Source organism: Zalophus californianus, chromosome 14 (assembly GCF_009762305.2).
Source record: "Zalophus californianus isolate mZalCal1 chromosome 14, mZalCal1.pri.v2, whole genome shotgun sequence".
NCBI classification, from domain to species: domain Eukaryota; kingdom Metazoa; phylum Chordata; class Mammalia; order Carnivora; family Otariidae; genus Zalophus; species Zalophus californianus.
This window is the reverse complement of record NC_045608.1, coordinates 75,587,779-75,612,117: the sequence shown is the minus strand read 5'-3', so window position 1 is coordinate 75,612,117 and position 24,339 is coordinate 75,587,779. Positions and strand designations below refer to the sequence as shown.

Genomic DNA, 24,339 nt, shown 5'->3' with positions numbered 1-24,339 from the left:
AGATTAACTCCTAACTGAATTAAATACAACTTTAGATGTGAATATCCACCTTTATAACATTGACTAAAAATTATATAATATTTTGGGAAGTAAACCAATTTTTTTTACATATATGAAAATACTAATGCCATTCTGTAGTCTGTATGCATATAAAATACTTTAAAATCTTTAAGTAATTTCTTACATACATTTTGGTTTTTCCACATTATTAAGATAGGGAGACCCACAGGAAACTAACATTCTCTGAATATCTAAATCCTGAGCATTCTTCATTTAATATTTCATTTAAGTGAATACTTCATTAAATGAATACTTCATTTAAAAAGAATATTTCATTTAAAAAATACTTAATGAAGTTTTTTAACACCTTTTTATGATCTACCGACCATAACAACTGGATATTGGTATACAGCAACATTACAGAGCTTAGCCTAAGCTAAAACCCATAGCATCTTTAAAATAGGGTAAAGGAAAAAATAAAAATAATAAAATAATAAAATATGGTAAAGGAAAGAAAAGAAAAATTAACAAAGAAAGACTACAACATTATATAAAGATTGTAAAAACAAATGCCACATGACTGGACCACAGATATTCACTTCATTGACTTTGATTGGAGTTTCATATTTAGTGAAAAGCATTTACAAATAGGGTAGGGGGCTCACAGGTGCTGTAAGGCACCCAGAACAATGGCACAGACACAGCAGAGATTCAATAAAAGAATTTTAATTTCTGTTGCTATGTTGATATCTTTGTTGTGCATTTATCAACCTAGTATAAATCAGCTAGTAGGTAGCGTGGCATCAGCCAGTAAAATTTCTGAGGCCCTATCTAAGCTTAATGTTCTCTGAAGTCCTCCATAACTTATTGCATGTTCCAACTAACATTTAGCATACGCAACAACCTTACATTGCTAATCGCCTTTTGATGTTTATGGGCTTTCACATAAACGGGCCTTTGTGGCTTCTATACCCACAGCTATATTATCTAACCTAATTTCATAGTTAACAACTGTTTGTTTTAAGTCTGAAGTTTCATAAGATTAGGTCTTATCAACTATGTTCTGGCCCAAGAACTACATGCTTTTGCTTAAACTCTGCTGATTCGCCACTGCTTACAGAATAATGGCCAAATTCCTTTGTATGGAATTCAAAGCCCCATGCTCTGGCACCATATTAAGCCTTCTACCCTCAACCTGCATTCTGGCCACTACCACAGAGAATTTGCCAAAGTCACTATATACTTTTATGTCTCGAGACATTTACTGATCTGGTTCTTTCTGCAATTCCAGATGGCACACACTGGTTCATTCTGCAAAGCTAGCTTCATTAACTTTTCTGTGAGGCTTTCCCAGAACCCATCGCCACTCCCACCACCACCAACCCAAACCCTCGTGGGGGACAAATCCTTCTCTCCACTTGGCAGTCACTCTTATTAAAACATGTTTCTCCTTTAATAAAAGGAGATTATTATTTGTCTGCCTTCTCTTTTGTTTAACTATCTAAGATTCTATTATTATTATTATTATTGTTATTATTATTATTCTACTTCTCCTTTGTGAAACTTTCTAAGCCCCCTCTACCTAGAGTTAAGCACTGCCATTTATTGCCCAACCTTGTCTCTGGTATGTAATTCTACTCTGGCACATAACACAGCACCCTGGAATTATCGTTCTTAATAATCACCTACCCTATTAGACCCTGTGTGCTCCCTGAGGAAATCATGTTATTCATCATTGTATCCCCAGGGCCTAGCTAGTGCTTGACACACAGTAGGTGTTCAATAGATGTTATTAAATTAATAAACAAAATACGATTGCTTTCTGCCAAATCAGAATAACCTGGTACTGAGTATGCCTCTTAGCATCCCAGCAGAATCCTTACTCTCTGGCAAAGAAACACCAGCAAACAAAAGAGGACACCAGCAAACTAGGGTGACCTAAGGAACTGAAGGTGCTGCTTGCAGGGCAGGCAGGCTTCCAGCAAGGGCAAAGACAGGCCCTTGAAAAACTGGACAATTTCCTCATGTTAACTTCGGGAGGCTTATTTTACATCGCCAAGCCTGGTGCTATAAGGAATCCTTTGCTAACACTTGCTAACACTCTAACCCTCAGCTCTACAATGATCATCACCTCTATAAAGAAGACATCCCAGGGTCCATTTTCACATAGGCATTTCCTTAGAGAACGACTGACTGGGACTATAGCAGCTACATGTACTCTGATCAGTTAACTGCATGAAAAGATTTTATACATACAACTTCTAACAAAAAGAACACAAACCAGAATTAATATGGCATGTTTAAAAATGCCTGCATTCTAACACACCTAATCTGTACCACAAGAAAATATGCAACTGTACACATGTATTCAGCACAATCTTTTCCTTTTGGTTTTAATTTCTGGGTGGCATGACTCAGCAACAGCAAAAGGAAGGGTTTACAATAACAAAGTCTATTATAAATATGAAAAAAGACGCTGGAAGACTCATGGAGTACAATTAATTCAGCAAATACTTATTCAAATGCCAGGAGATACAGAAGTTGTAATGATGTGTCACATAACATCACCTCTCTCAGGAAACTTACAGTCTAAAATAAAGCTTTTCACTACTGTATGCACACAGAACCGAACAAACAGAAGGAGATCGATGAATGTGTCTTAAAAAGAAAAATGTTAGTAACTAGTAACTTTTACTAACTGTTGGTTCTGTTTTCTACAAAAACAATAATTTTCACAGATTTAAGCACTATTTCTACTGACCACCTGGAGGTAAAAAAAATTTTTAACAAAATGTACACAAGCTATAAACATTTTAAGAACCAAAAACTATTTTCAAGGGAAAATAAACACTACTACATTCAAAAAACCTTCATTTCCTAACAATGAAATGCTATATACGTCTAAAATCATTGGTTACGTTCAACATATGCAACATTATTTATGTCAGTCCTAACTGCTCTTGGACAGTTTTCTCATAGGGAAAACACTACACTAGTAGGACAAAATGAAAAATGCTACCTTTATAGTAAAAATAAAATTTACCAGTGAAAATGTGGTAGAAAGGTTCCCCTGGCTGAAAAATATACCTTCTCTCCTAAGTCAGAAAGAAGCTTCCTAAACTCTTCCTTTTGTAATGTAAATGCTAATTTGAGTGATGAATATAAGAACACACACATACTCAACAGATGTTATCTCTTACTCATTTTTTTAAGTTTTGAGAAAATCTCATCAGGACCTAATTTGAAATGGTTCTATTATATCTGTGTTTTTGACTATGAGCAGCCTAAATTGTTTTCAGAAAGTAAGCAGATATTGATTCAGAACTGGTTTTCTAACTGGGCAAGACTACTAACTCATCCTGTTAAAAAATTTTTCAAAATTATTTATTTTGCATGCTGTGGAAGGTTTCTTTACCTGCAGATGGCTGGGAAACATTCTTGAAGACCTTTCTTTTTAACTAAAGATCCTTCAAGGCAGTACATAATGATGTCCATAACCTTTATAGAAAAGATGCAAATCCAAAATTAATTTCAAATACTTAACTTTCCAAAATTCAAATTATTAACTTAGGCCTCAGCTGCATGAAAATTCTAGATAGTTTGACTGCAATATTTACTTTTATTTATTTATTTATTTTTTTAAATATTTTATTTATTTATGTGACAGAGAGACACAGCGAGAGAGGGAACACAAGCAGGGGGAGTGGGAGAGGGAGAAGCAGGCTTCCCGCTGAGCAGGGAGCCCGATGCGGGGCTCGATCCCAGGACCCTGGGACCATGACCTGAACTGAAGGCAGACGCTTAACAACTGAGCCACCCAGGCGCCCCTGCAATATTTACTTTAAAACTATAGTATATTTACTAAAGCTACACTATAGTTACTTTATACTACAGGATATCGTTTTCCTTATTTGTGAAAAACAGAAGAGCAGTAAAATAAAGAAATGAGAGACTTGTTGACTTCAAAAGCAATTCATATTTACGAACAATATAGGTAGCTTTTATTCAAGCACAGTACATCCTTTGTTTTACTTATAATGAAAGACATTAAAGAGAACATACCCTTTAACAATTATTCCAATACAGAACACTTCCCTATGAATGGTAAGTGTACACAGCAATCATTTTGATCTTTAACGAATTTAAATAAGGACCCTAGAAATGGTACAAAAGTTAATTCATTTAATTATCTCTCTCTCTTTCCTGTAGATAATTCTTTTAATTTTCTTTCTTTTATTTCTTTGGAAATTAAAATGCTGATTCGTATTACTACACGGACATATTTAATTTAGATTGTTGCTGTAATATTTAATAGCAGGATATTCTTACCTCCACCAGAAGATCCACAACATCTGTGGGCATTTTTTCAATAAGAATCTCAATGACTCTCAGAATTTCCCCTTTAGCTCGTGCAAGAGTTGTCGTGTGCATGTTCTGTTGGGACTGGGTATTTGCTGCAAGAGCTGTATGTCTGTGTACCTGTGAAGACATTCCCATGCTGTAGATACGGCTGATACTCGATTCAGTTTTGCATTTCTAACCACTGGTTTATTTTTCACTTGTTAACACAAGAGGGGAAAAAATAAGAATCAACAAAACAAATCTCTTGGGGTAGGTCAGATCTTTTGATTGCAAAAGAAAGCATTTAGTACAATAAAAACTCAGTAAGTATTCTCTAATAAAATTCTCTAAGTTCCTGAGTATTATATGAGACTTTAACACAACACTACAGTGACATTTTTCAAAAGACAGACTGAAGGTTTGTGAATTTGGTCTATTTGGTGCTGAGGTGGACAGCGGTTAGGAGATACCCAAGCAAGTAAGAGGCATGAGACTTGCTCTCAGGTAGTAATAGTAAATGATGCTTATAGAAGACTTCCTGTGTCCCAGGCACTATTCTTGGTACTGTATAATGAAGGTGTATCATGTGAATGAACGTGCCTCCAAAAATAATAAGCATTGTAAAGAATATAAGTTCACTGTGATTTTTCTTCCCCATACAAACTGTAAGTCTTAATCATTCAGAGGAGAAAGAACACTGATAGGAGCTGGGCCAGCCATGGAGGAGTGGGCATGACAGGGGAGGGGATGGTAATAACAGTGAGAAATACTTCAGGATCTTACTCTAAAACTCTAAGTGAAGTGGAAAACTTATTTTTTACAAGGTAGTAAATGTGAACTATTACACTGAAATATTAGAACACTAACAATGTAGGAATCAACTGGTAATTAGTAGAACATTGACATTAAAATATTTTATTTTTTTAAAGATTTTATTTATTTATTTGAGAGAGAGAGTAAGAGAGAGTGAGAGAGAGAGAGAGAGCACATGAGAGGGGGGAGGGTCAGAGGGAGAAGCAGACTCCCTGCTGAGCAGGGAGCCCGATGTGGGACTTGATCATGGGACTCCAGGATCATGACCTGAGCTGAAGGCAGTTGCTTAACCAACTGAGCCACCCAGGCGCCCCGACATTAAAATATTTTAAAAATACCTTTCTAACCTAAAGGTGGAGTAGAATAAATCCAAAGCATGGCTATTCTAACAGTTCATTTAAAAATATTCATATGTAAATGGCGAAAATTAAGTTCAAAAACACAATTAACACAAATACTTGCTTACTCTTTAAAGAGGCAGTTTTATGGCTGGCATTTATAGGACCTGTATATGTGGTCAAGTGTATGTAAGGTTTATTCAATATACTCGATATTACTATCAATGCATATTCAACTGATAAGAAATTCCATGGCTAATTTGTTCATTTATATATATATATTTCTGTTATGTAATAAATCTGTTCATTTATATATATACTCTTCATATAAATATATGATATCTATAAATTACAGATATATTACATATACATATTTTAAATACACTGTAACCTCATTGTAACGCTAGGCACTATCAGAAAAACACATCCCCTTACTCTACAGATTTATTTTAGGTATGAATTCAAAGTCCCACCACCTCATATTAACCCATACAATCTGCTATTAAAACCTTCCTTCCTCCCTTCTAACTACCTTCACGTCACAAATATTTGCTGCATGCCTATTAAGGATGGCTCTGGGGCAGACATGGGCCCAGTAGGTTTCAGGTTATCAGGGCAGACTCAGAGGTATTTATTTAGTATTTTAAAAATTCATCATAGCTACAGGAAAAACAACTCAGAGCTCATACCCCATGGACACCAAGTCTGCACATTATTCATGCTGAAACGGAACAAACCTTTAAAAAAAACTGTAGGAGCTTATTATCCTTCCCTTTCTCTCCCACTACTAAGACCTATAGGAAAGATCCTATAATTGGTTCATTGTTCTTTACTAGTTTTTCAGTTAGATGTGGGCAATTAGTTAGAACACTAAGAACGTGGGAATCAATTGGCATTCAAGTCTTTATCTGTGACATGCAATAGGAAAAACAATTAGCAAGTTTATGACTTACATTTTTGTTTACAGTTGAAGAGCCAGTGTTAAATAAGTTCAGTGTTGATTACAGGCAGATATTCACATTTATAAAATGTATCTTTAGTATATTTTAATTTGAATAAGCCTGCTATATTTCAGATTGGAAAATTAATTTCAAATATTCGCAAATGAGTTAACTTTGAGAACAGAAATGAATACAAAAGCACAAGTCATGAATGCATTGCTGTGGAATTCAGGGTACATGCACACAGGTACATATGTATTTATTTCAGCACTAAATTATTAACTTGCATTGTTCTAGAGCAAACTGGAAGGATTATTTGTGAATATGGACCCTCAGCTCACAATCTCTAATAATTCCTCTAAACGAGAAAATGGAGCACACAGAGAGGTTCTGCTCACCTCTTTGGCTATGGTTGTGATGAAGGCGGGTGGTCTGGCAGTGGCAATGAGCGAGAGGGCATGCCTTGCCGAGCGGGCGGAGTCAGCTGCAGGGCTAAGAGGCAGCCCCATTGTGATGCTAAACAGGGATCAGAAAAAAAGGAAAAAAGAAAAGAAGCATTAGAAATATAGACTGAAAAGATTAGACACAGCTTATAATGTCAGTTCAAGGTCAATGGGAGCACTCAAACAGTTAGAATATAATGGACTTGCAACAATGAGCAGTGATTAGGAGTCAGGGTGTTCTGGCATCAAATACAAAATCGAATAATTAACCGTGAAGATTGAAAACAGTATGTGCATCTGTCCAAAGTGTTAAAAACGCCTTGTTAACAAATTATCAAGAACTAGTACTGAATGCATATCACAAAGCTCAGAATCCCGCAAGAAAGAAGACTGTGCTGGGTATTTTCAAATTTTTTGCTAAAAATAAATTAAAGGTAATAATTTGCTTATAAGGCCACAGAAAAAGGGCTTCGTTTAAGGACGTGTATCTGAAAGGAAGAAAAATTCACTTCTGTCCATATAATTATCCAAAGAACTGAAAAAACTGCAAAATTATTTTTAGTTTTTAATATTATTTTTAGTTTAAAATATTCTCATACTGTTAATTTACCCCATGCTCAATACTTTTAGAACCAATCTACTAGTCAGCATGTTCTGCCAATAGTTTTTTTGTATTGATGCAAAAATTGTATTAATGGATACATAAAGATCATAGGCATGACATTGTCCAGGCAATATATAAGAATATGTACATGATGAAATAAATCTTTCCAAACTGTGGGAATATCCTGATAGAATAGTGATGTTATATTCCTTTGCCACCCCAAAACATAAAAGTGATAATATTCTTCTGTTTGTAAGCTTCCTGTATATTTTATATAGACTACTGTGAAAAGTAGTAAGACTTCATTAAAATGTGGCATGTGATCCACATGTCAACTGTATATAAGGAGCATTTTGCTATTCAGTAAGAGATCCATTATAGTTTCTCTCTAATGTTGATACGTGAAAGTACATAATTTTGATACTTAAATAGCCATATGAAATTATATTAAGATTTGTCCTGCTCTAATTAGTCTGTATGCTTCATGTGTAAACTGGTTTATGTTTACTAAAAATTCTCAAAATGTTTACAAATATTTCTATGATTAGTCTAAGAATCATTATTTTAACTTTTAGATGAAAATAAGTATGCATTACATAGGCATTCTTATCATTGTTAAAAGAAGGTAAATTGGTTATACAAAATTCTGCTTATAATTTCTTGGTGACTACTACATTGCTTAAATCTTTGACTGATAATATAACTGTCTCCAGTCCTTTTTCCAAACTGAGGGTAGATACAAAGCAGGAACTCAGAGAGGAGGATGGAGGTGTTCCTTTGATGTTTACCACTAAAAAGAAAGATGTGAGCTGACAGAACACACCCATATTGAACAAGAAACAGAAAGAATGCATGGGTGGATATGTCACCTCCACAGAAGATCTTGATGCCCTAGGCACCCAGTAGGGGCTGGAAAGACATGTTCAGCAGTAAAGCAAGGTGGGGTAGTTAGCCAGGCTCTTTTCCGGATTAAACTTTACTATTGAGAATTCCGCAAAGGAAATGCTATGTGAGTAGTGCTAACCTAGATTGCTCAAGAATTGTTATAAAGTTTTGATCGTATTTTAAGTTTTAAAAAATTCAAAAGCTAATTACACTTTTGAGATATTCTATGATGTTTCTCAACTCAGTATGAAAAGGTGTTGATAATACTGAAAGGCTGAAACAAAAATGGTATGTTAGGGATGCCTGGGTGGCTCAGTCAGTGAAGCGTCTGCCTTTGGCTCAGGTCGTGGTCCCAGGGGCCTGGGATCAAGCCTGGCGTTGGGCTCCCTGCTCAGCGGGGAGTCTGCTTCTCCCTCTCCTCCCCACTCCTGCTCTCTCTAGCTATCTCTCTCTGTCAAATAAATAAAATCTTAAAAAAAAAAAGGTATGTTAACTAAACAATTCTGAGCAAACCTAAATCAAATTTCCTAAGATCAATAAAATCACAGAATGCTGGGAGCTGGAAAAGATCCCCAGGCAGCCTCCCTGCCCAGCAGTCAGCCATGGAGCAGGAATGTCTACCTCCTGGACAGCCCGGCCTATGTCTGGAAGGCATGACAGAGAGGAGAAAGAACAGGATGTGGAACCCAGGGTCTAGGTTTGAAATCAAGCTTTCCTGTGCTGTTTCACATCTTCTTGCACCTGCCCAGAACATCCCTTAGAGGGGGGGTTGTATCGGCATTTTATGGAGAAATCAGGTCCATAGTGAGGAGCCAAGGTAGTAGTCTGATGTCTTCTTGGACAGCTGAACTTTGGAGAAAATAAAGGGGAGGGAGGCTTGCCCATATTGTGGTTAACTGGATTAATGAACTGGTAACATGACTAAACTCAGTGACTTTGGATGAATGGCTAGATTGCATCCCTGAGTGAGGTTTCTTGAGTGGTATGTTGTAACATGTAGACTTCAGCTCTGTCCTTTTTGATGTCAGTTGTGATTAAATGAAGACATGGATGCACTGTTATCAACTGGTGTGGATATAAAGTTATAAAAGCAACTGTACTAAATGGGAGAACTGGAATTCAAAAAGTCCTCAGGAAGATCAAATTGGGCTCAAGAAAGAAGTCTTACGTGTGGGTACAAAGGACCAACTTTACAGGAATGGGATAGGCACTACACTGCTTGACCAAGCTTAGGGAACAGCACCGAGGGCTGTATCTGAACCACAGCTATGGATGTTAATGATGTGGCTGCCCTAAAGGGCTAGGTCATATCAAGGGAAACAGAGTGAAAGAGAACATGTTGCCCCTGCTGAACTTCATGGTTCTGGCTGCCTGTTCGCCCTCCCTGTGGCTGTACTGCCTCTGAGCTGCTAAGAGATGGGATCTGCCTTCTGCAGGCCAAGTGTAAGAGCATCCTCCTGGAGTCCAGAAGAGTCCCATCCAATTCCTGCTGTGTGCTGTTGTGAGCACTTGCAATTGGAAACCAGAGTTCTACTCACACAAACAGGATCCTACCAACCTCACCACCCACCTCTCTTCTAGCCCTTCTCTGTTCCTTCAGGAGGAGAAAAGTTTAGTGGGAAGCCAAGGCCGGGGGCCGGGGGGAGGGCGGGAGGGGAGCAACAGGAAGAATGAGAATGAATGACTATGCATATATGTGTTCACCTGAGGATGACAAATGGATACTGTCCCCCTATCCTTATGTGCCCTGTGGCCACCATGCATTGAGTAAGCACGATGTGTGGAAAATGGGTCTATTAAAGTAACAACTTCACAAAGTTGTCGAGATGATTAAATGAGCAGGCAAATGTAAAAACCTCCAGCCCTGCATCTCACCTATATTATACATACAATAGATGCTTCTTCTGACCCAAGATGACTCTCACAAATAGAAATAAAGTGAAAAGAAAATGAGATCAACTAACAGCAGGTCACTGGTTTCAAAGTTAAAGGCCCAGTCACACATCACCCTTAATCCATCTCAGCAAATGATCTTGTGAATTTGGGTAAATCGGCAAACTTCTTAATGGTAAGAAAAATGGTAAAGTTTGGTGTCCAGAAGAGAAGCTGTAGGGTAATAGGTAAGGAAGCTAACCAAAGACATATAAAAGTATTGCTCATGAATTCAGTGGAAGCTGGAACATCCAAAAATGTGTAGAGGCGTCAAAGGGTACGTTTGAGTGACTCCCATGATCAGCGTCCGATGGCTGGAGTGCAGGACTTCAGAATGTGGACACATCTATTGCTCTGAGGTCAGGGTTCTGCACAACCAGAGTGCACAGGCAGGAGGGTTGGGCATGTGAGAACAGAGAAGAGCTGCCAAGGCACAGGGGAAGAAGACAAACCTTCTCTCCCCTCTGTCTATTTAATGCATCACTGCCAGGGTCATCTTTCCCAAAAGCACTAAATTTATTTCATGGTTAACCTGCTTAAAAACCTCAGTGGGTCCCAGGGCTTCTAAGAAAAATCTTGAACTCCTTGGCTTGAGGTTCTAGTCCCTCCATAATCTAGTTTCACTAACTTGTAACTCAGTCTTTTCAATACCATGCTCCTGAGGCCAGGCTAATTGTAAGGTTGGTCCCTAAAATGCCATTCCTTTTTTGACTGTAGTTTGTGGCTTATGCTTCTCCACTACCCATCCCCCCATTAGCACACTCTCCTCCCTCCCCTCTGTTCAATTCTTGTGGAAGCCTACGTGTTACTCTGCAATTGCTAGAGCATTCAATTACAATCTACTGAAACGAAAACAACCAACAACGAAACCCATTTATTCTAGGCTCTTAGCACTAAATCTGATTCTGCCAGGCATTATGACTTAGTTTGCACTGTGAACTCTGCGCAGATTGGTACCATGCCTTCTAATCCTGTGATCCCCCCAAAGTGCCTAGTTCAGCCCTTGGACATAGTGGTAGCTCAATAGTTATGCGCTAAATGAAGTTACCTGGCAAATCCAGCAGGAAAAAAAAATCACTTAAGCCTGTTATTTGACTGAACTGACCAAGCAATGAAGTCAAAGTAATTGATCTAGTAGTCCCAATAGACATTCTAATTCTACATGTAGTTATCTTGAAAGTCAAAGGTGCACTGTGTATGTGATATATTTTAATGTGGGATTCTAACTGAATGAAGAAGGATCATACTATCAGAGGTGTGAAAATAAAGGGGTACCTGCCTTATTCTGGAATCCGTATGTAAACACAGAACCCACTCTTTTCAGCTGATCCTGCTTATCTGGCTGTTACGCAGATCATTTGTTATATAGGTTTATAAGATGGGTCTTTAGTTTAAAAAATATGATATGACATACTCTCTATTTTACTCAGCATTTTAGTACACACATCGCATATGAAATATCAGAGATGATAGAAACTGTAAATAAAAATCATGAATAGAAAAATAGTCCACTCAGGCTGAGCTCATTCCTTACATGACTGCTCATTAATCCTGTTCTAACCATTACTCCATTGTGGTAAAAGCATTTTAAAAGTCACATGTACGACCGCTACAGTTAAATGTCACCATCTACAACTGTCAGACTCCCCCATCTGTCAAACTAAGGAATACTCTAAAAGAATATTCAGGGGGAAAAAACCACTTAAACTTTTATAGAATAACCCACAAATCATGGTCAACAGTATTATGGACTAAATGTTTGTGTCCCCTGAAAATCTGCCCCAATGTGATGGTATTTGGAGATGGAGCCTCTGGAAGGTAATTAGGGTTAGATGAAGCCAGGTGGGTGCGGCCCGCATGATGGGACTCCTACGAGAGACACCAGAAAACAAAAACTCATTCTCTCCCAACTGTGAGCACACGGCGACATTGCAGCCACCTACAGGCCCAGAGGAAAGGTCTCAGAAAAAAATCTGCCTTGTCAGCACCTTGTTCTTAGACTTTCCAGCTTCCAGAACTATGAGAAATAAATTTCTGTTGTTGAAGTCCCCCATTCTATGGTATTTGTTATGGCAGTCCAAGCTAAGATAAAGAGTAACAGGGCATTGAAAACAAAGACTAAAATTATTTGAAAATGCATACTTAATTACATAACAACTGGGAATTCCATCTTACCCCTTCCTGGTAAAAAGAGATGTACTAACAAGAGTCTTTAATAAGGAATCATCAATTCTTGTCTGTCATGTTAAAACTTAATTTGATAACTCAAAGGTGGCATTAGTCTCCTAAACACAAATGTGGTGATTCTCCCAATAAGTGCCCATCTTTTAGACCTATTTCCTATATGTTGTATATATTTACAACTATGAGTTATAATGTAAAAACTATGCTAACAAAATTTAGTTAAATGGGCTCCTCAAATTATACATTTTCTATTAAAATAAACGTCTGGGGTCCTGGGTAGCTCAGTTGGTTAAATGTCCAACTCTTCAGATCATGATCTCAGGGTCCTGAGATCGAGCCCTGTGATGGACTTCGCACTGGGAATGAAGCCAGCTTGGGCTTCTTTCTCTCTCCCTCTCCCTATGCCCCTCCCTGCCCCCACCTACATACATGCACTCTCTCTAAAATAAATAAATAAATAAATAAATAAATAAATAAATAAATAAATGTGAATAGGAAAAATAGTTTAAATATAAAATCCTAAAATACTTTAGTGTGTATATGGTATGTTCTTTTCTCTACCCCCTACCCCGTATATAAAAAAATATGGTTGAAATTTGAGTTAAAATGTCAATTCTTTTTCTCTCTCTATAGAACTATATATAGTTCAAAAAGAATATTTCTAACATATGGGGCTTAACTGTATATTATCAAAGCATGTGTGGTTTCTAGTTGACCATATGTTTTTCCTTTAAAGTTTGGTAAACTATGAATTTTCCAGAAAAGCAATGGGCTTTTGGTAATTCATTAACATTCTTCCGTCGTGGCAGTGGATGAGAGATCGCCCACACTAGGAAAACAGAATCACCATCAGACCACAACATGTACAGAACAGAGTCTAGCCTTCTAAAAGCACAAGGATTTTTTTCTGTTCTTTTACAAAGTATGATTTTCTACTGTTTCTAACATTTTATCCATATATATAACCATGGTGACCTAAAAAATGATGGATTTATAAAAAACATAATACTGCATGTTTCTATTTTTCTCACAATTAGGTAGGGATGGCTTTATCTATGATTTCAATGAAGAGCAGCCTGCATTTTCTATTAAACAGTCCATCATGAATGAGCAGCCCATAATCATTAATTTAAAAACTCCTCAGAGTCTACCTGTGGATCACTGGTCACATAAGGGGTGGCATAACTATACAGGTATGGGAGAAGCCTAATGGGAGTCAGGAGACCTGGGTGATACTTTAGCTCTTCTAGTACTGGTGAAACCTCAGGCAAGTTGTATCATCTCTCTTAACCCTGTTTTTATTGAATAGTATATTGAGAGCTCTGGCCTGAATGCTGCTGAAGATTTTCATCTCTAAAATTCTTTGACTTAAATGTTTATTGAATACAAATCATGTGACAGGGTTATGAATAAATATGAATAAATATATAATACCTGGCCCAGGAACTCAAGGAGCTTACTGATATTTAAATAGGTTATTAATTTCTAGAAGGTATAAAATTCTTGATGGGAATTTTCATTCAGTGTATTTTTAAAATCTGAAAGTATGCTGAAAATTCCGAGTTGACAGCTTTTATGTCCTTTGAACAGGCTGTTTTACATTTGGCATTCTCTGGATCTTTAACTGTGGGGGTGCAAGATGGCACAGCGGAGAAGCAGAGCTCGTGGAGCCAGCGAGACCTAGGTCTGAACCGCACCTTTTTCACTAACCAGTGTTTCTGTGGACAAGAGATAGAACCTCTTTCCGATTCATTTTATAATCTTCCATTATCATGTTTATGATCATTTTATAAAGTAAAAGGTGAAACCAATCCTCTTTTTAGCCCTAATTCTATTGCCCAGAGATAACTGGGAAGGAACTTATGTTCAAGTTTTAGATGGGCACTCCCCACAGTTTAAGTTCTGCAAGGAATGGATAAAATTAGTTAAAAACAGTGTTTACGGTCATGTACCCTATGTTCTAAGGAGCTCGTCAGCATCTGCTGGGCATGCCTGTACCTTCCCATCTCTGTCCTTTTGCATGTCCTTGTTCTTCCGCCTCTCCTCAAAATTATTCAAATGAGAGATGCAAATAAAACTCTTCCTGGCATCCTTTCTGAGCGCCCAGCTGTGATTCACCTCCCTGTCCTCTAAGCATCCCTACCTTTTACTCTCCTCCTCCCTTTGCATCATGGTTACCCCCAGGGAAGATCTTATCCTTCCTTCAGACCGCAAGTGCCTTGGAGACAGGATCTGTGTTTGATGCAACTTTGTAACTACACACAAGACCCAATAGTGTTCCTTCCATATATTAACTACTCAGTAAAAGTTTGCTTAGTTAAATAGTTTAAAATCTGGTAGAATAGTTGAAAACATTAGAAAACAACCGGTGTTATTTTGATGTCAAAGTTGTAAATTCTCAGTCTTATTTCTAAAATAAAGGCATTTTAATTCTGGAAAAATGCCCTATCAATCGAGCCATCTATAGTTTCTCAGGAGATCTCTCAGGAATCATCTCTGACAGAGGATGTCAATATATGGGAGAGAGAGGAAGAAAGAAACTCTGCTATCATATGTGCTCCCCAGAACTAGGGAGCAGCCTGAGCTGCTTGCCCCCCTCAATCCCCTCCCTCATAAACTCATAAGAATGGGAATAAAGAGGGAAGCACTGTGTATGTTTTTTCTTTTTCAATTAACATGAGCTGAAATTTTTAAAAAGCACAAGCCTAACATAAAAGCTTCTTCATAAAGCAAGCTGAACATTGCGGTCAGAAGTGAGGTGGCTGAGCACTGTTATGGTGCACAGAGTCAATCAGGCTCAGAGGGGTGGCCCGGTAGGCAGGCATCATGAGGGTAAGAGGCACACGTCCCTGCTCCATTTTGCCCCACCTCAGTCCTTCTGCAGCCTGTACCAAGTGTGTCATGGATGTAAGAGGCCATTTTCAATCTAAATCTTGTTATAGATTAATAAGCAAACATTTTCTTGCTTATTATGCAATTTATCATGATGAAAATTACACTGGATTCCTCAAGGCTACATGCTGATACATTCATTTATTTAGAGCTGTGTATAGAGAGTTATACTAATCTTCATGACAGAAAGGATGTAATAGCAAGATTTAAAATTACCTACTGAAGAACTAAAGTATTTGTGTCTGTGGACATACTACATGTAGATAAAAACACAGTGCATCTTTATGTTTGCTGATATAAGCTTCATGTAAACTGATTTAAAAACAAAATAAAACAAAATATTAAATACTACGCCTAAAATAAAGCCCATCACTTTTCTCAACAACAAGACTGTATACTCTTGAAATTGTGTTTAGATCAGCTGTGAAAATAGGCTATAAAATTAGGTCAAAACAGAATTGGAAGGTATACAGGGCAGCTGCAGCCAACGGGAGGGCAAAGGATTGGAAATATGTTCTGGGCTTTGCACAAAGACCAGCTGCCTCTTACTATTGCTTCAAATTCATGGGCTCAGTTCCCTCCTAATTCTTAAAGTCAACCAAGAACCTTCAGGCCACCTGTATCCAAAAACTATCCTGGCTGCCATTATGTCAAACTATTCATTCTAGAACTGAGCAGCTCTTGATCTGTTGAACACTAAAACAATGACAATGGCATCACCACCCTTACTACCACCATAAACGGAGCATCCATTCAATCTTTAAGTATGTGCTAAGTACTCTTCTAAGCACTTTGAAATTGAAACACATTTAATATCAACCTTATGAGGTAGGTGTTTAATTAGCCCCAATCTGTAGACGGAACTGAGGTAAGAGATGAAGTGATGTGCTGAAGAGCATACAGCTAGGGAGAGACACAGAGGTAATGTTTAGGAAGTGTGGTGGTATGATAGGAGGTTGCGCGAGGTGGGGGGGCAGCTGTCTAAATTGGAAATGAATACCGTCTCCTACCAATCCATCTTGGGACTTCGGGCTGGGAATGCCCAATCTGTAGACAAAGCCACAGCATCCCAGTCTAGCCTTTTAATAGCTTCTTTGATCTCAACTTCCTGAGCCTAGAGCCATGATGGATCATAAGGGAAAGATGAGAAAGACAACCATGAAGAAAAGGACAGAGAATTCTAGCTTTTCCCAAGGTCAACAGAGATCAGAATGAAATGCCATTCACTGAGAAAATCAAAGAGGTGATAACATTTACATTAAGAGAGTATCATGGGCCAGTTCAAGGATTCCTACCACAGGAATTCACATCCACGAGGATGGCTATAGTAAAAAACCAGAAGCAGGGGCGCCTGGGTGGCTCAGTTGGTTAAGTGTCTGACTCTTGGTTTTGGTTCAGGTCATGATCTCAGGGTCGTGGGATCAAGCCCTGTGTTGCGCCCGGCCTCAGGCTCTGTGCTCGCCGCAGAGTCCGCTTGATCCGCTTCCCTCTGTTCCTCCCCCTGTTCTCTCTTTCTCTAAACTAAATAAAATCTTTAAAAAATAAAAACAAAAGCAAAAACAAAACCAAAAACCCTCCTCCAAGAATTAGGAGGCTGAGTTCTCAAGTAAACTTGAACCTCTATTACCACACCTTCCCCTTCCCATCATTCCTGGACACTTGGCCACCAAGGGCTTCCCACTTACTTCATTTCAGCAGCTCCTTCAACTCATCTGCCTTTCCCTCTACTCTCATCACTGCTTCCCTGGATCTCTGCAACCTCCTACAGCCTGGTCCTTGACTGTGTGCAAGTGAAACCTCAATAAAGTGGATTTAAAAATTACCACAAGTGGGAAGGAATAATTCCCCAAACTATTTGGCCATGTATTCTATCAGTAAAACATTTCTGAGCAAGTATATATATAATTTTCCTAAGAAGTGATGTTTACACTATTATTACATAATAATATGTCAAGGCACAATGTCACAGATCAGTCATTCACTGGCTCAGTGCTAAATCCGAGAGGTGCCCAAATTATAGAACTATACTTCCCTTTCCCTGTCTATATCCAAAATTTCGTTTATTGAGATATTTGTCTATTTTTTTTTTGGTCTATTAAAACAAATCACCAACCGAATAAACACAAACAGAACCCCCACAAATTAACTGGAACTGAGCATGTACTTGGCGAGTTGTTTCTCGGCATCAGCACAGAGTTCAAGAAGCCCCATGAGGACAGCAGACACGTCCATATAAGGCTCCCAGACGGTGAAACCACGTCCAATCAGATCAATGGCTGTTCTTCGGATCGTACTGTGTGGAGGAAGTTTGGGGCTCGGAGGCTGCAGCAGAAGAAATGTCAGTGCCTTACCTAAAATTACAAAAGAAAAGGCAGAGCAGTAATTTTACTTTTGTGATGTTTTCTTTGAAGATATTTTCAAAGTATAAACCACTTCTGATTTTTTTTTTAACTAAAAGGGGGTTTTCAACAGTAAGACTATAAAAGATCTCAAGTTTACAGTTTGCTCAGCCACATTTTAAAGAGATACATTAGGCTACAGTATTTTATACCATATTCTAAAATGTTTTAATTTCAAAAGAATTATGTATAATTAAGTATATAGAATTTCAAAACATATCAGTGACCCTAACTTCCAAACAAGGTTTCTTTCTACTCAGCATTCTGCAAAATGGAGATGGTTTCAAATAATGTTATATGGTATTCATCTTTCTTCTGCCCCTAACAGCATTCACATGTCAAACACTTACATCAGTAACACTTGTTTGTTTATCAGCAGGGATGAGGGATGAAGGTAGAGGTGTAGTTTAAAAAGTTTCCCCCACAAGCATCTATGTTTCTCCATACTCTGCTATACTGATCCAGCACAACGATGTGAAGTATGTGGTAAATTCTTCACTCAAGTTTGGTAAAGAAATTAAAAGTTCGATATCACTTTCAAATTTGATGAAATGATATCGATTTTAATTAACATGTATTTCTTGATGTTGAAGATAATGCTAACAATTTGTAAACATAAGCCTAATGGCCATTGCGCTGTAAAAGCTCATCTATTTCAAAAGGCATTTTGACATTTAAAAAAGAAAATAGGGATTGTGAAGAGCAAACTGCAATTTAGAAGAGGCTGTTTATTTCTCGAGGGGAAGAGACAAAACTGTTTACAAATCATAGAACAGTACAGCAGACTGGTGATGGGGCATACAGGTTTCAGATCTAAGCCAGGGAAGTAACCACAGTTTCATAACTTATTAGGCAGCAGGCTGAAGAAGGTTCTCATGCGCTACAGTTTCCTTGTCTGGAAAATGGGGAAAACAATAGCTCTCTCTCACACAGAGCATGAGTGCTGCATGAACTGATGCATGCAAAGTGTCCTGCCACGTGCCCAGCATCCAGCACCTCAGAGGGCTCCACAAATGGCAGTCAGGGCTCATGACGAATAGCACCTTGAACCTGTCTGTTTTCAAAACTAAGAATGTGGCATATCAACTTTAATTTAATGCATTCAACAGATAATGCATTTACTCATTTTTATGTCCTAGCCATTTGTTAAATGAGAGCCCAGATAAGAGTCTGTGAATGCACTTTGTTTGTTCATGGTCCAGAATATCTTCCGCCATAGAACCCTTGAGGAATTTGTTGAAATCCATCAGTCTTTTCCCCAGGAAACTATAAACACTACACATACATATCTATGAAATTCTGCAAAAAAATTTCAAGGAGGCCATGGTTCTTGGGCCAATAACTCCTGCAGTAAATTGAAAAGGTACATATACATGGAAAGCCTCCTAGAGGAAACATCTTGAAATTTATGACTTCATTCATACATGCATCTGAAAACTGTATTCTCCTACTAGGCCATGTAAATGTCGTATGTAAAGCAAGTTCTGTGGATCATAAAAATATAAACTCCTTAAAAAAAGGTGACCCACTGTTCTCTCTTTTCTGGCAGCACGTATGCATCCCCTCCCACATGATATTTTTAATTATAAGCCTTTCTATGCACTTCCCTTTTCCTCTTCAAGTCTGTTACTCCTGGAGGTGGGAACTATGTTTCATGCGACTTTCCATCTCCCACACCACCAAGCACAGTGCCCTGCCCACATTTCGGACCTAAGATGGAAATATCTCTGCCTTGACACTGCATGTACATTTCTAATGCTGCTCCCCGCTCCAGTTTGTCAGAATGAGATTTCAAAATGTCAAGAAACACACCACTTTCCTGTTATTCTTTCCTTCTAGGAAGTTGTAAGACCTGCAGAGAAAGCCCCATGGCTGCTCTCTGCAGACATCCTGGAGTTGAAGCAGCAATGGCTCCAATCTAGGGGACAGGGCTCCGTGAAGGTATGTCCTTGGGAACCAGTGTTATGAAGGGGCAGTAAGGTTTCCATTAAATACAATGTTTTATAGCATTTCAATCATCATTTTCCTTAACTGCACTCCGCTATTTCTGTCTTCAATACAGGGAGGAGCATTCTGGCAATCCTAGGGATCTTGCTGATTTCTTGCAGCCTCTGTGTGGGAACTCTGGAGGCAGGTTCCTCACCACTCTGACAATTTTATCCTGAGAGCAAAAGTAAACCGTTAAATGGCCGGTTTCTTGATGTTTTTCATCATTTTTCTGACAAAGTAGGAAGAACAGCAGAGGGGATTTGATCACTTACCTTCTGATTAAATGACAGAAAAGGAAGAATGAGCAAGAGTACTTCAAAAGACCCCTGGCCTTGCAATGGTCCCGCAGGGTATTCCTGCTGCTCCCCTGCAAAGTGTGATCTACCCTGACAGTGGGGATGCCCAGCTCAGCAGGAAATGCAGGTTCCCTACAGCACCGACATCCCCTCTCTTAAATCACTTTCTATTTCATTCAATGATCTTATAAGTACAATTCTTCTACAGGTACATCTCTTCTTTAGTTCAGATCACAGTCTCTGGGTAACACAAAGCAAAGATCCCCACAGTTCTGGCGGGCCATGCGGCACCAAGAGAAACAGAGAGAAAAATGGCCTATTTAAAACACACATTTTAAACCTACTAACTAGAATCTGACCATTTTTCACTGGTCTGTTTTGGAATTATAAAGACAGAAGAATGTTAAAATTCCACACCTATCTCTGACAACTTATTCCAGGAAAAACATGTAAATAAGAGAAGATAAGGAGGGTTTTCAAGTTAAACATTTTGACTTCTAGCCTGGCTGATTAATAAAATGCTTATGACTTTAATGCTACCAGGAATAATGACCCTGATGTTCTGAAGGAATACTCTCGGATGCCCAAGGCTTCAAACTTCCTAATCATAGATTCTTTCTGATGATATTAAGGAATGAGCCTTTAAGAAATGGTTGTTATGATAATAAAAAGTGATAGGTAAATTTAAAATTCCTTTCTCGACTTACACTGTATTCTCTACTTCAGGGTTTATCTGACTTATGATTCTGTAAGAGACAGATGCTCTGCAACATGGGACAAGGTGATAAAAAAGCTAAAATTAAGATACCCATGGTATCTCCCCTTTTGATAGAAAAAGTCTCATGACAATTTTATGAATTTTATCTCTCAGAATTTTCCTTAAACCTTTGGTACCCAATAACAGTTGCATTTTAATCTGTATAAGATGAAATCTAATTCTGTACCAAAATACATATGTATTTATTTTATGTAAATGCCCCACTGTTCAACAGTGCCTCAATGAGCAAGCAAGGCAGAGAATGTTATTATCTGCCATCATGATTGATTTCTTCTATAAAAGGCTCTCTAGTGGCAGTATTAAAAAGTTCAACAAGTGGGACTGACATTCATTCAAGGTTTTTTGAAATTTGGTTCCAGCCTATCCATCCAAAGATTCATGTGATAACTATTTATAGAGTGTTTCTATATAATACTAAGTGCTGGAGAAACAAAAGGAAAGAAGACTAAGTTCTTTCCCTCAAGGAAATGCATTCTAGTTCAGGAGACAGGTGAGCAAACAGGTAATTTGAACATATTCTGAATAGTGTTAGAATATTTAAGAGCACAAGGTATTGGGGGTGCCTGGGTGGCTCAGTTGTTAAGTGACTGCCTTCGGCTCAGGTCATGATCCCGGGGTCCTGGGATCGAGCCCCGCATTGGGCTCCCTGCTCAGCGGGGAGCCTGCTTCTCCCTCTCCCACGCCCCTTGCCCCGCGTGTGTTCCCTCTCCCGCTGTCTCTGTCAAATAAGTAAATAAACTCTTAAAAAAAAATAAAAATAAAAGCACAAGGTATCAAGACAGAACTTACTAGGGGCACTTAACTCTGTCTTAGAGGTATGAAAAGCCTTCTAGGGAAAGGTGACCTCGATACCCAAACCTAAAAATAAGTAGGAGTTAGCTACTCAAAGTAGAGGACTATGGAAAGATTGCATTCCAGACAGAGAGAAGAGCGTGTCTAAAGACCAGAAATGAGAGAGAACATGGCCAGATCAAGGGATTACCCATAGTTCAATATGGCTGGAAGTTCTGTTGGGGAACAAGGAAGAGGTTGAGGTAATGGGCAAGGGAAAAAAGAGGACTAGGTGGATGAAAAGGAACAGTGAGACACGAGGCAGGACAGGTTATTAGAGCCCAACCACAAAGGGCCTCATATGCCATGCTAGAAGTTTGTTTATTCTGGTGACATTGGGGAACCACTCAAAGTTGTTTTTTTTTTAATTTTTATTGTTATGTCAATCACCATACATTACATCATTAGTTTTTGACGTAGTGTTCCATGATTCATTGTTTGTGCATAACACCCAGTGCTCCACACAGAACGTGCCCTCTTTAATACCCATCACCAGGCTAACCCATCCCCCCACCCTCCTCCCCTCTAGAACCCTCAGTTTGTTTCTCAGAGTCCATTGTCTCTCATGGTTCATCTCCCCCTCCGATTTACCCCCCTTCATTCTTCCCCTCCTGTGATCTCTTTTTTTTTTTCTTTCTTAAAATATATTGCATTATTTGTTTCAGAGGTACAGATCTGTGATTCAACAGTCTTGCACAATTCACAGCGCTCACCATAGCACATCCCCTCCCCAATGTCTATCACCCAGCCACCCCATCCCTCCCACCCCCCACTACTCCAGTAACCCTCAGTTTGTTTCCTGAGATTAAGAATTCCTCATATCAGTGAGGTCATATGATACATGTCTTTCTCTGATTGACTTATTTCACTCAGCATAACACCCTCCAGTTCCATCCACGTCGTTGCAAATGACAAGATCTCATTCCTTTTGATGGCTGCATAATATTCCAGTGTGTATATATACCACCTCTTCTTTATCCATTCATCTGTCGATGGACATCTTGGCTCTTTCCACAGTTTGGTTATTGTGGACATTGCTGCTATAAACACTGGGGTGCACGTACCCCTTCGGATCCCTACATTTGTATCTTTGGGGTAAATACCCAGTAGTGCAACTGCTGGATCGTATGGTTGCTCTATTTTCAACTTTTTGAGGAACCTCCATACTGTTTTCCAGAGTGGTTGCACCAGCTTGCATTCCTACCAACAGTGTAGGAGGGTTCCCCTTTCTGCGCATCCCCACCAATATCTGTTGTGTCCTGACTTGTTAATTTTAGCCATTCTGACTGGAGTGAGGTGGTATCTCATTGAGGTTTTGATTTGGATTTCCCTGATGCCGAGTGATGTTGAGCACTTTTTCATGTGTCTGTTGGCCATTTGGATGTCTTCTTTGGAAAAATGTCTGTTCATGTCTTCTGCCCATTTCTTGATTGGATTATTTGTTCTTTGGGTGTTGAGTTTGATAAGTTCTTTATAGATTTTGGATACTAGCCCTTTATCTGATATGTCATTTGCAAATATCTTCTCCCATTCTGTCGGTTGTCTTTTGGTTTTGTGGACTGTTCCTTTTGCTGCGCAAAAGCTTTTTATCTTGATGAAATCCCAATAGTTCATTTTTGCCCTTGCTTCCCTTGCCTTTGGCGATGTTTCTAGGAAGAAATTGCTGCGGCTGAGGTCAAAGAGGTTGTTGCCTGTGTTCTCCTTTAGGATTTTGATGGACTCCTGTCTCACATTTAGGTCTTTCAACCATTTGGAGTCTAGTTTTGTGTGTGGTGTAAAGAAATGGTCCAGTTTCATTCTTCTGCATGTGGCTGTCCAATTTTCCCAATACCATTTGTTGCACAGACTGTCTTTTCCATTGGACATTCTTTCCTGCTTTGTCAAAGATGAGTTGATCATAGAGTTGAGGGTCCATTTCTGGGCTCTCGATTCTGTTCCATTGATCTATGTGTCTGTTTTTGTGCCAGTACCATACTGTCTTGATGATGACAGCTTTGTAATAGAGCAGGAAGACCGGAATTGTGATGCCGCCAGCTTTGCTTTTTCTTTATCAACATTCCTCTGGCTATTCGGGGTCTTTTCTGGTTCCATACAAATTTTAGGATTATTTGTTCCATTTCTTTGAAAAAAGTGGATGGTATTTTGATGGGGATTGCATTGAATGTGTAGATTGCTCTAGGTAGCACTGACATCTTCACAATGTTTGTTCTGCCAATCCATGAGTATGGAACGTTTTTCCATTTCTTTGTGTCTTCCTCAATTTCTTTCATGAGTATTTTATAGTTTTCTGAGTCCAGATCCTTTGCCTCTTTGGTTAGATTTATTCCTAGGTATCTTATGGTTTTGGGTGCAATTGTAAATGGGATCGACTCCTTAATTTATCTCTCTTCTGTCGTGTTGTTGGTGTATAGGAATGTCACTGATTTCTGTGCATTGATTTTCTATCCTGCCACTTGACTGAATTCGTGTATGAGTTCTAGCAGTTTTGGGGTGGAGTCTTTTGGGTTTTCCACATAAAGTATCATATCATCTGCAAAGAGTGAGAGTTTGACTTCCTCTCTGCCGATTTGGATGCCTTTGATTTTTTTTGTTGTCTGATTGCTGTGGCTAGGACTTCCACTACTATGTTGAACAGCAGTGGTGATAGTGGATGTCCCTGCCGCGTTCCTGACC

At 38.7% G+C, this 24,339-nt stretch overlaps 1 protein-coding gene across 5 annotated transcripts in view; it reads right to left on the bottom strand.

The window, feature by feature from the left end:
- The window catches only part of WDR7 (WD repeat domain 7), a 364,018-nt gene that overhangs the window by 83,224 nt on the left and 256,455 nt on the right, over positions 1 to 24,339 (bottom strand). For all 5 annotated transcript variants that reach the window (XM_027577317.1, XM_027577315.2, XM_027577319.1 and 2 more), the window contains 4 exons: positions 17,538 to 17,724; positions 6,832 to 6,949; positions 4,330 to 4,479; positions 3,416 to 3,498 (listed from right to left, as the gene is read on the bottom strand). In XM_027577317.1, the coding sequence (XP_027433118.1) occupies positions 3,416 to 3,498; positions 4,330 to 4,479; positions 6,832 to 6,949; positions 17,538 to 17,724 (538 nt within the window). The remainder of the gene's footprint in view (positions 1 to 3,415; positions 3,499 to 4,329; positions 4,480 to 6,831; positions 6,950 to 17,537; positions 17,725 to 24,339) is intronic.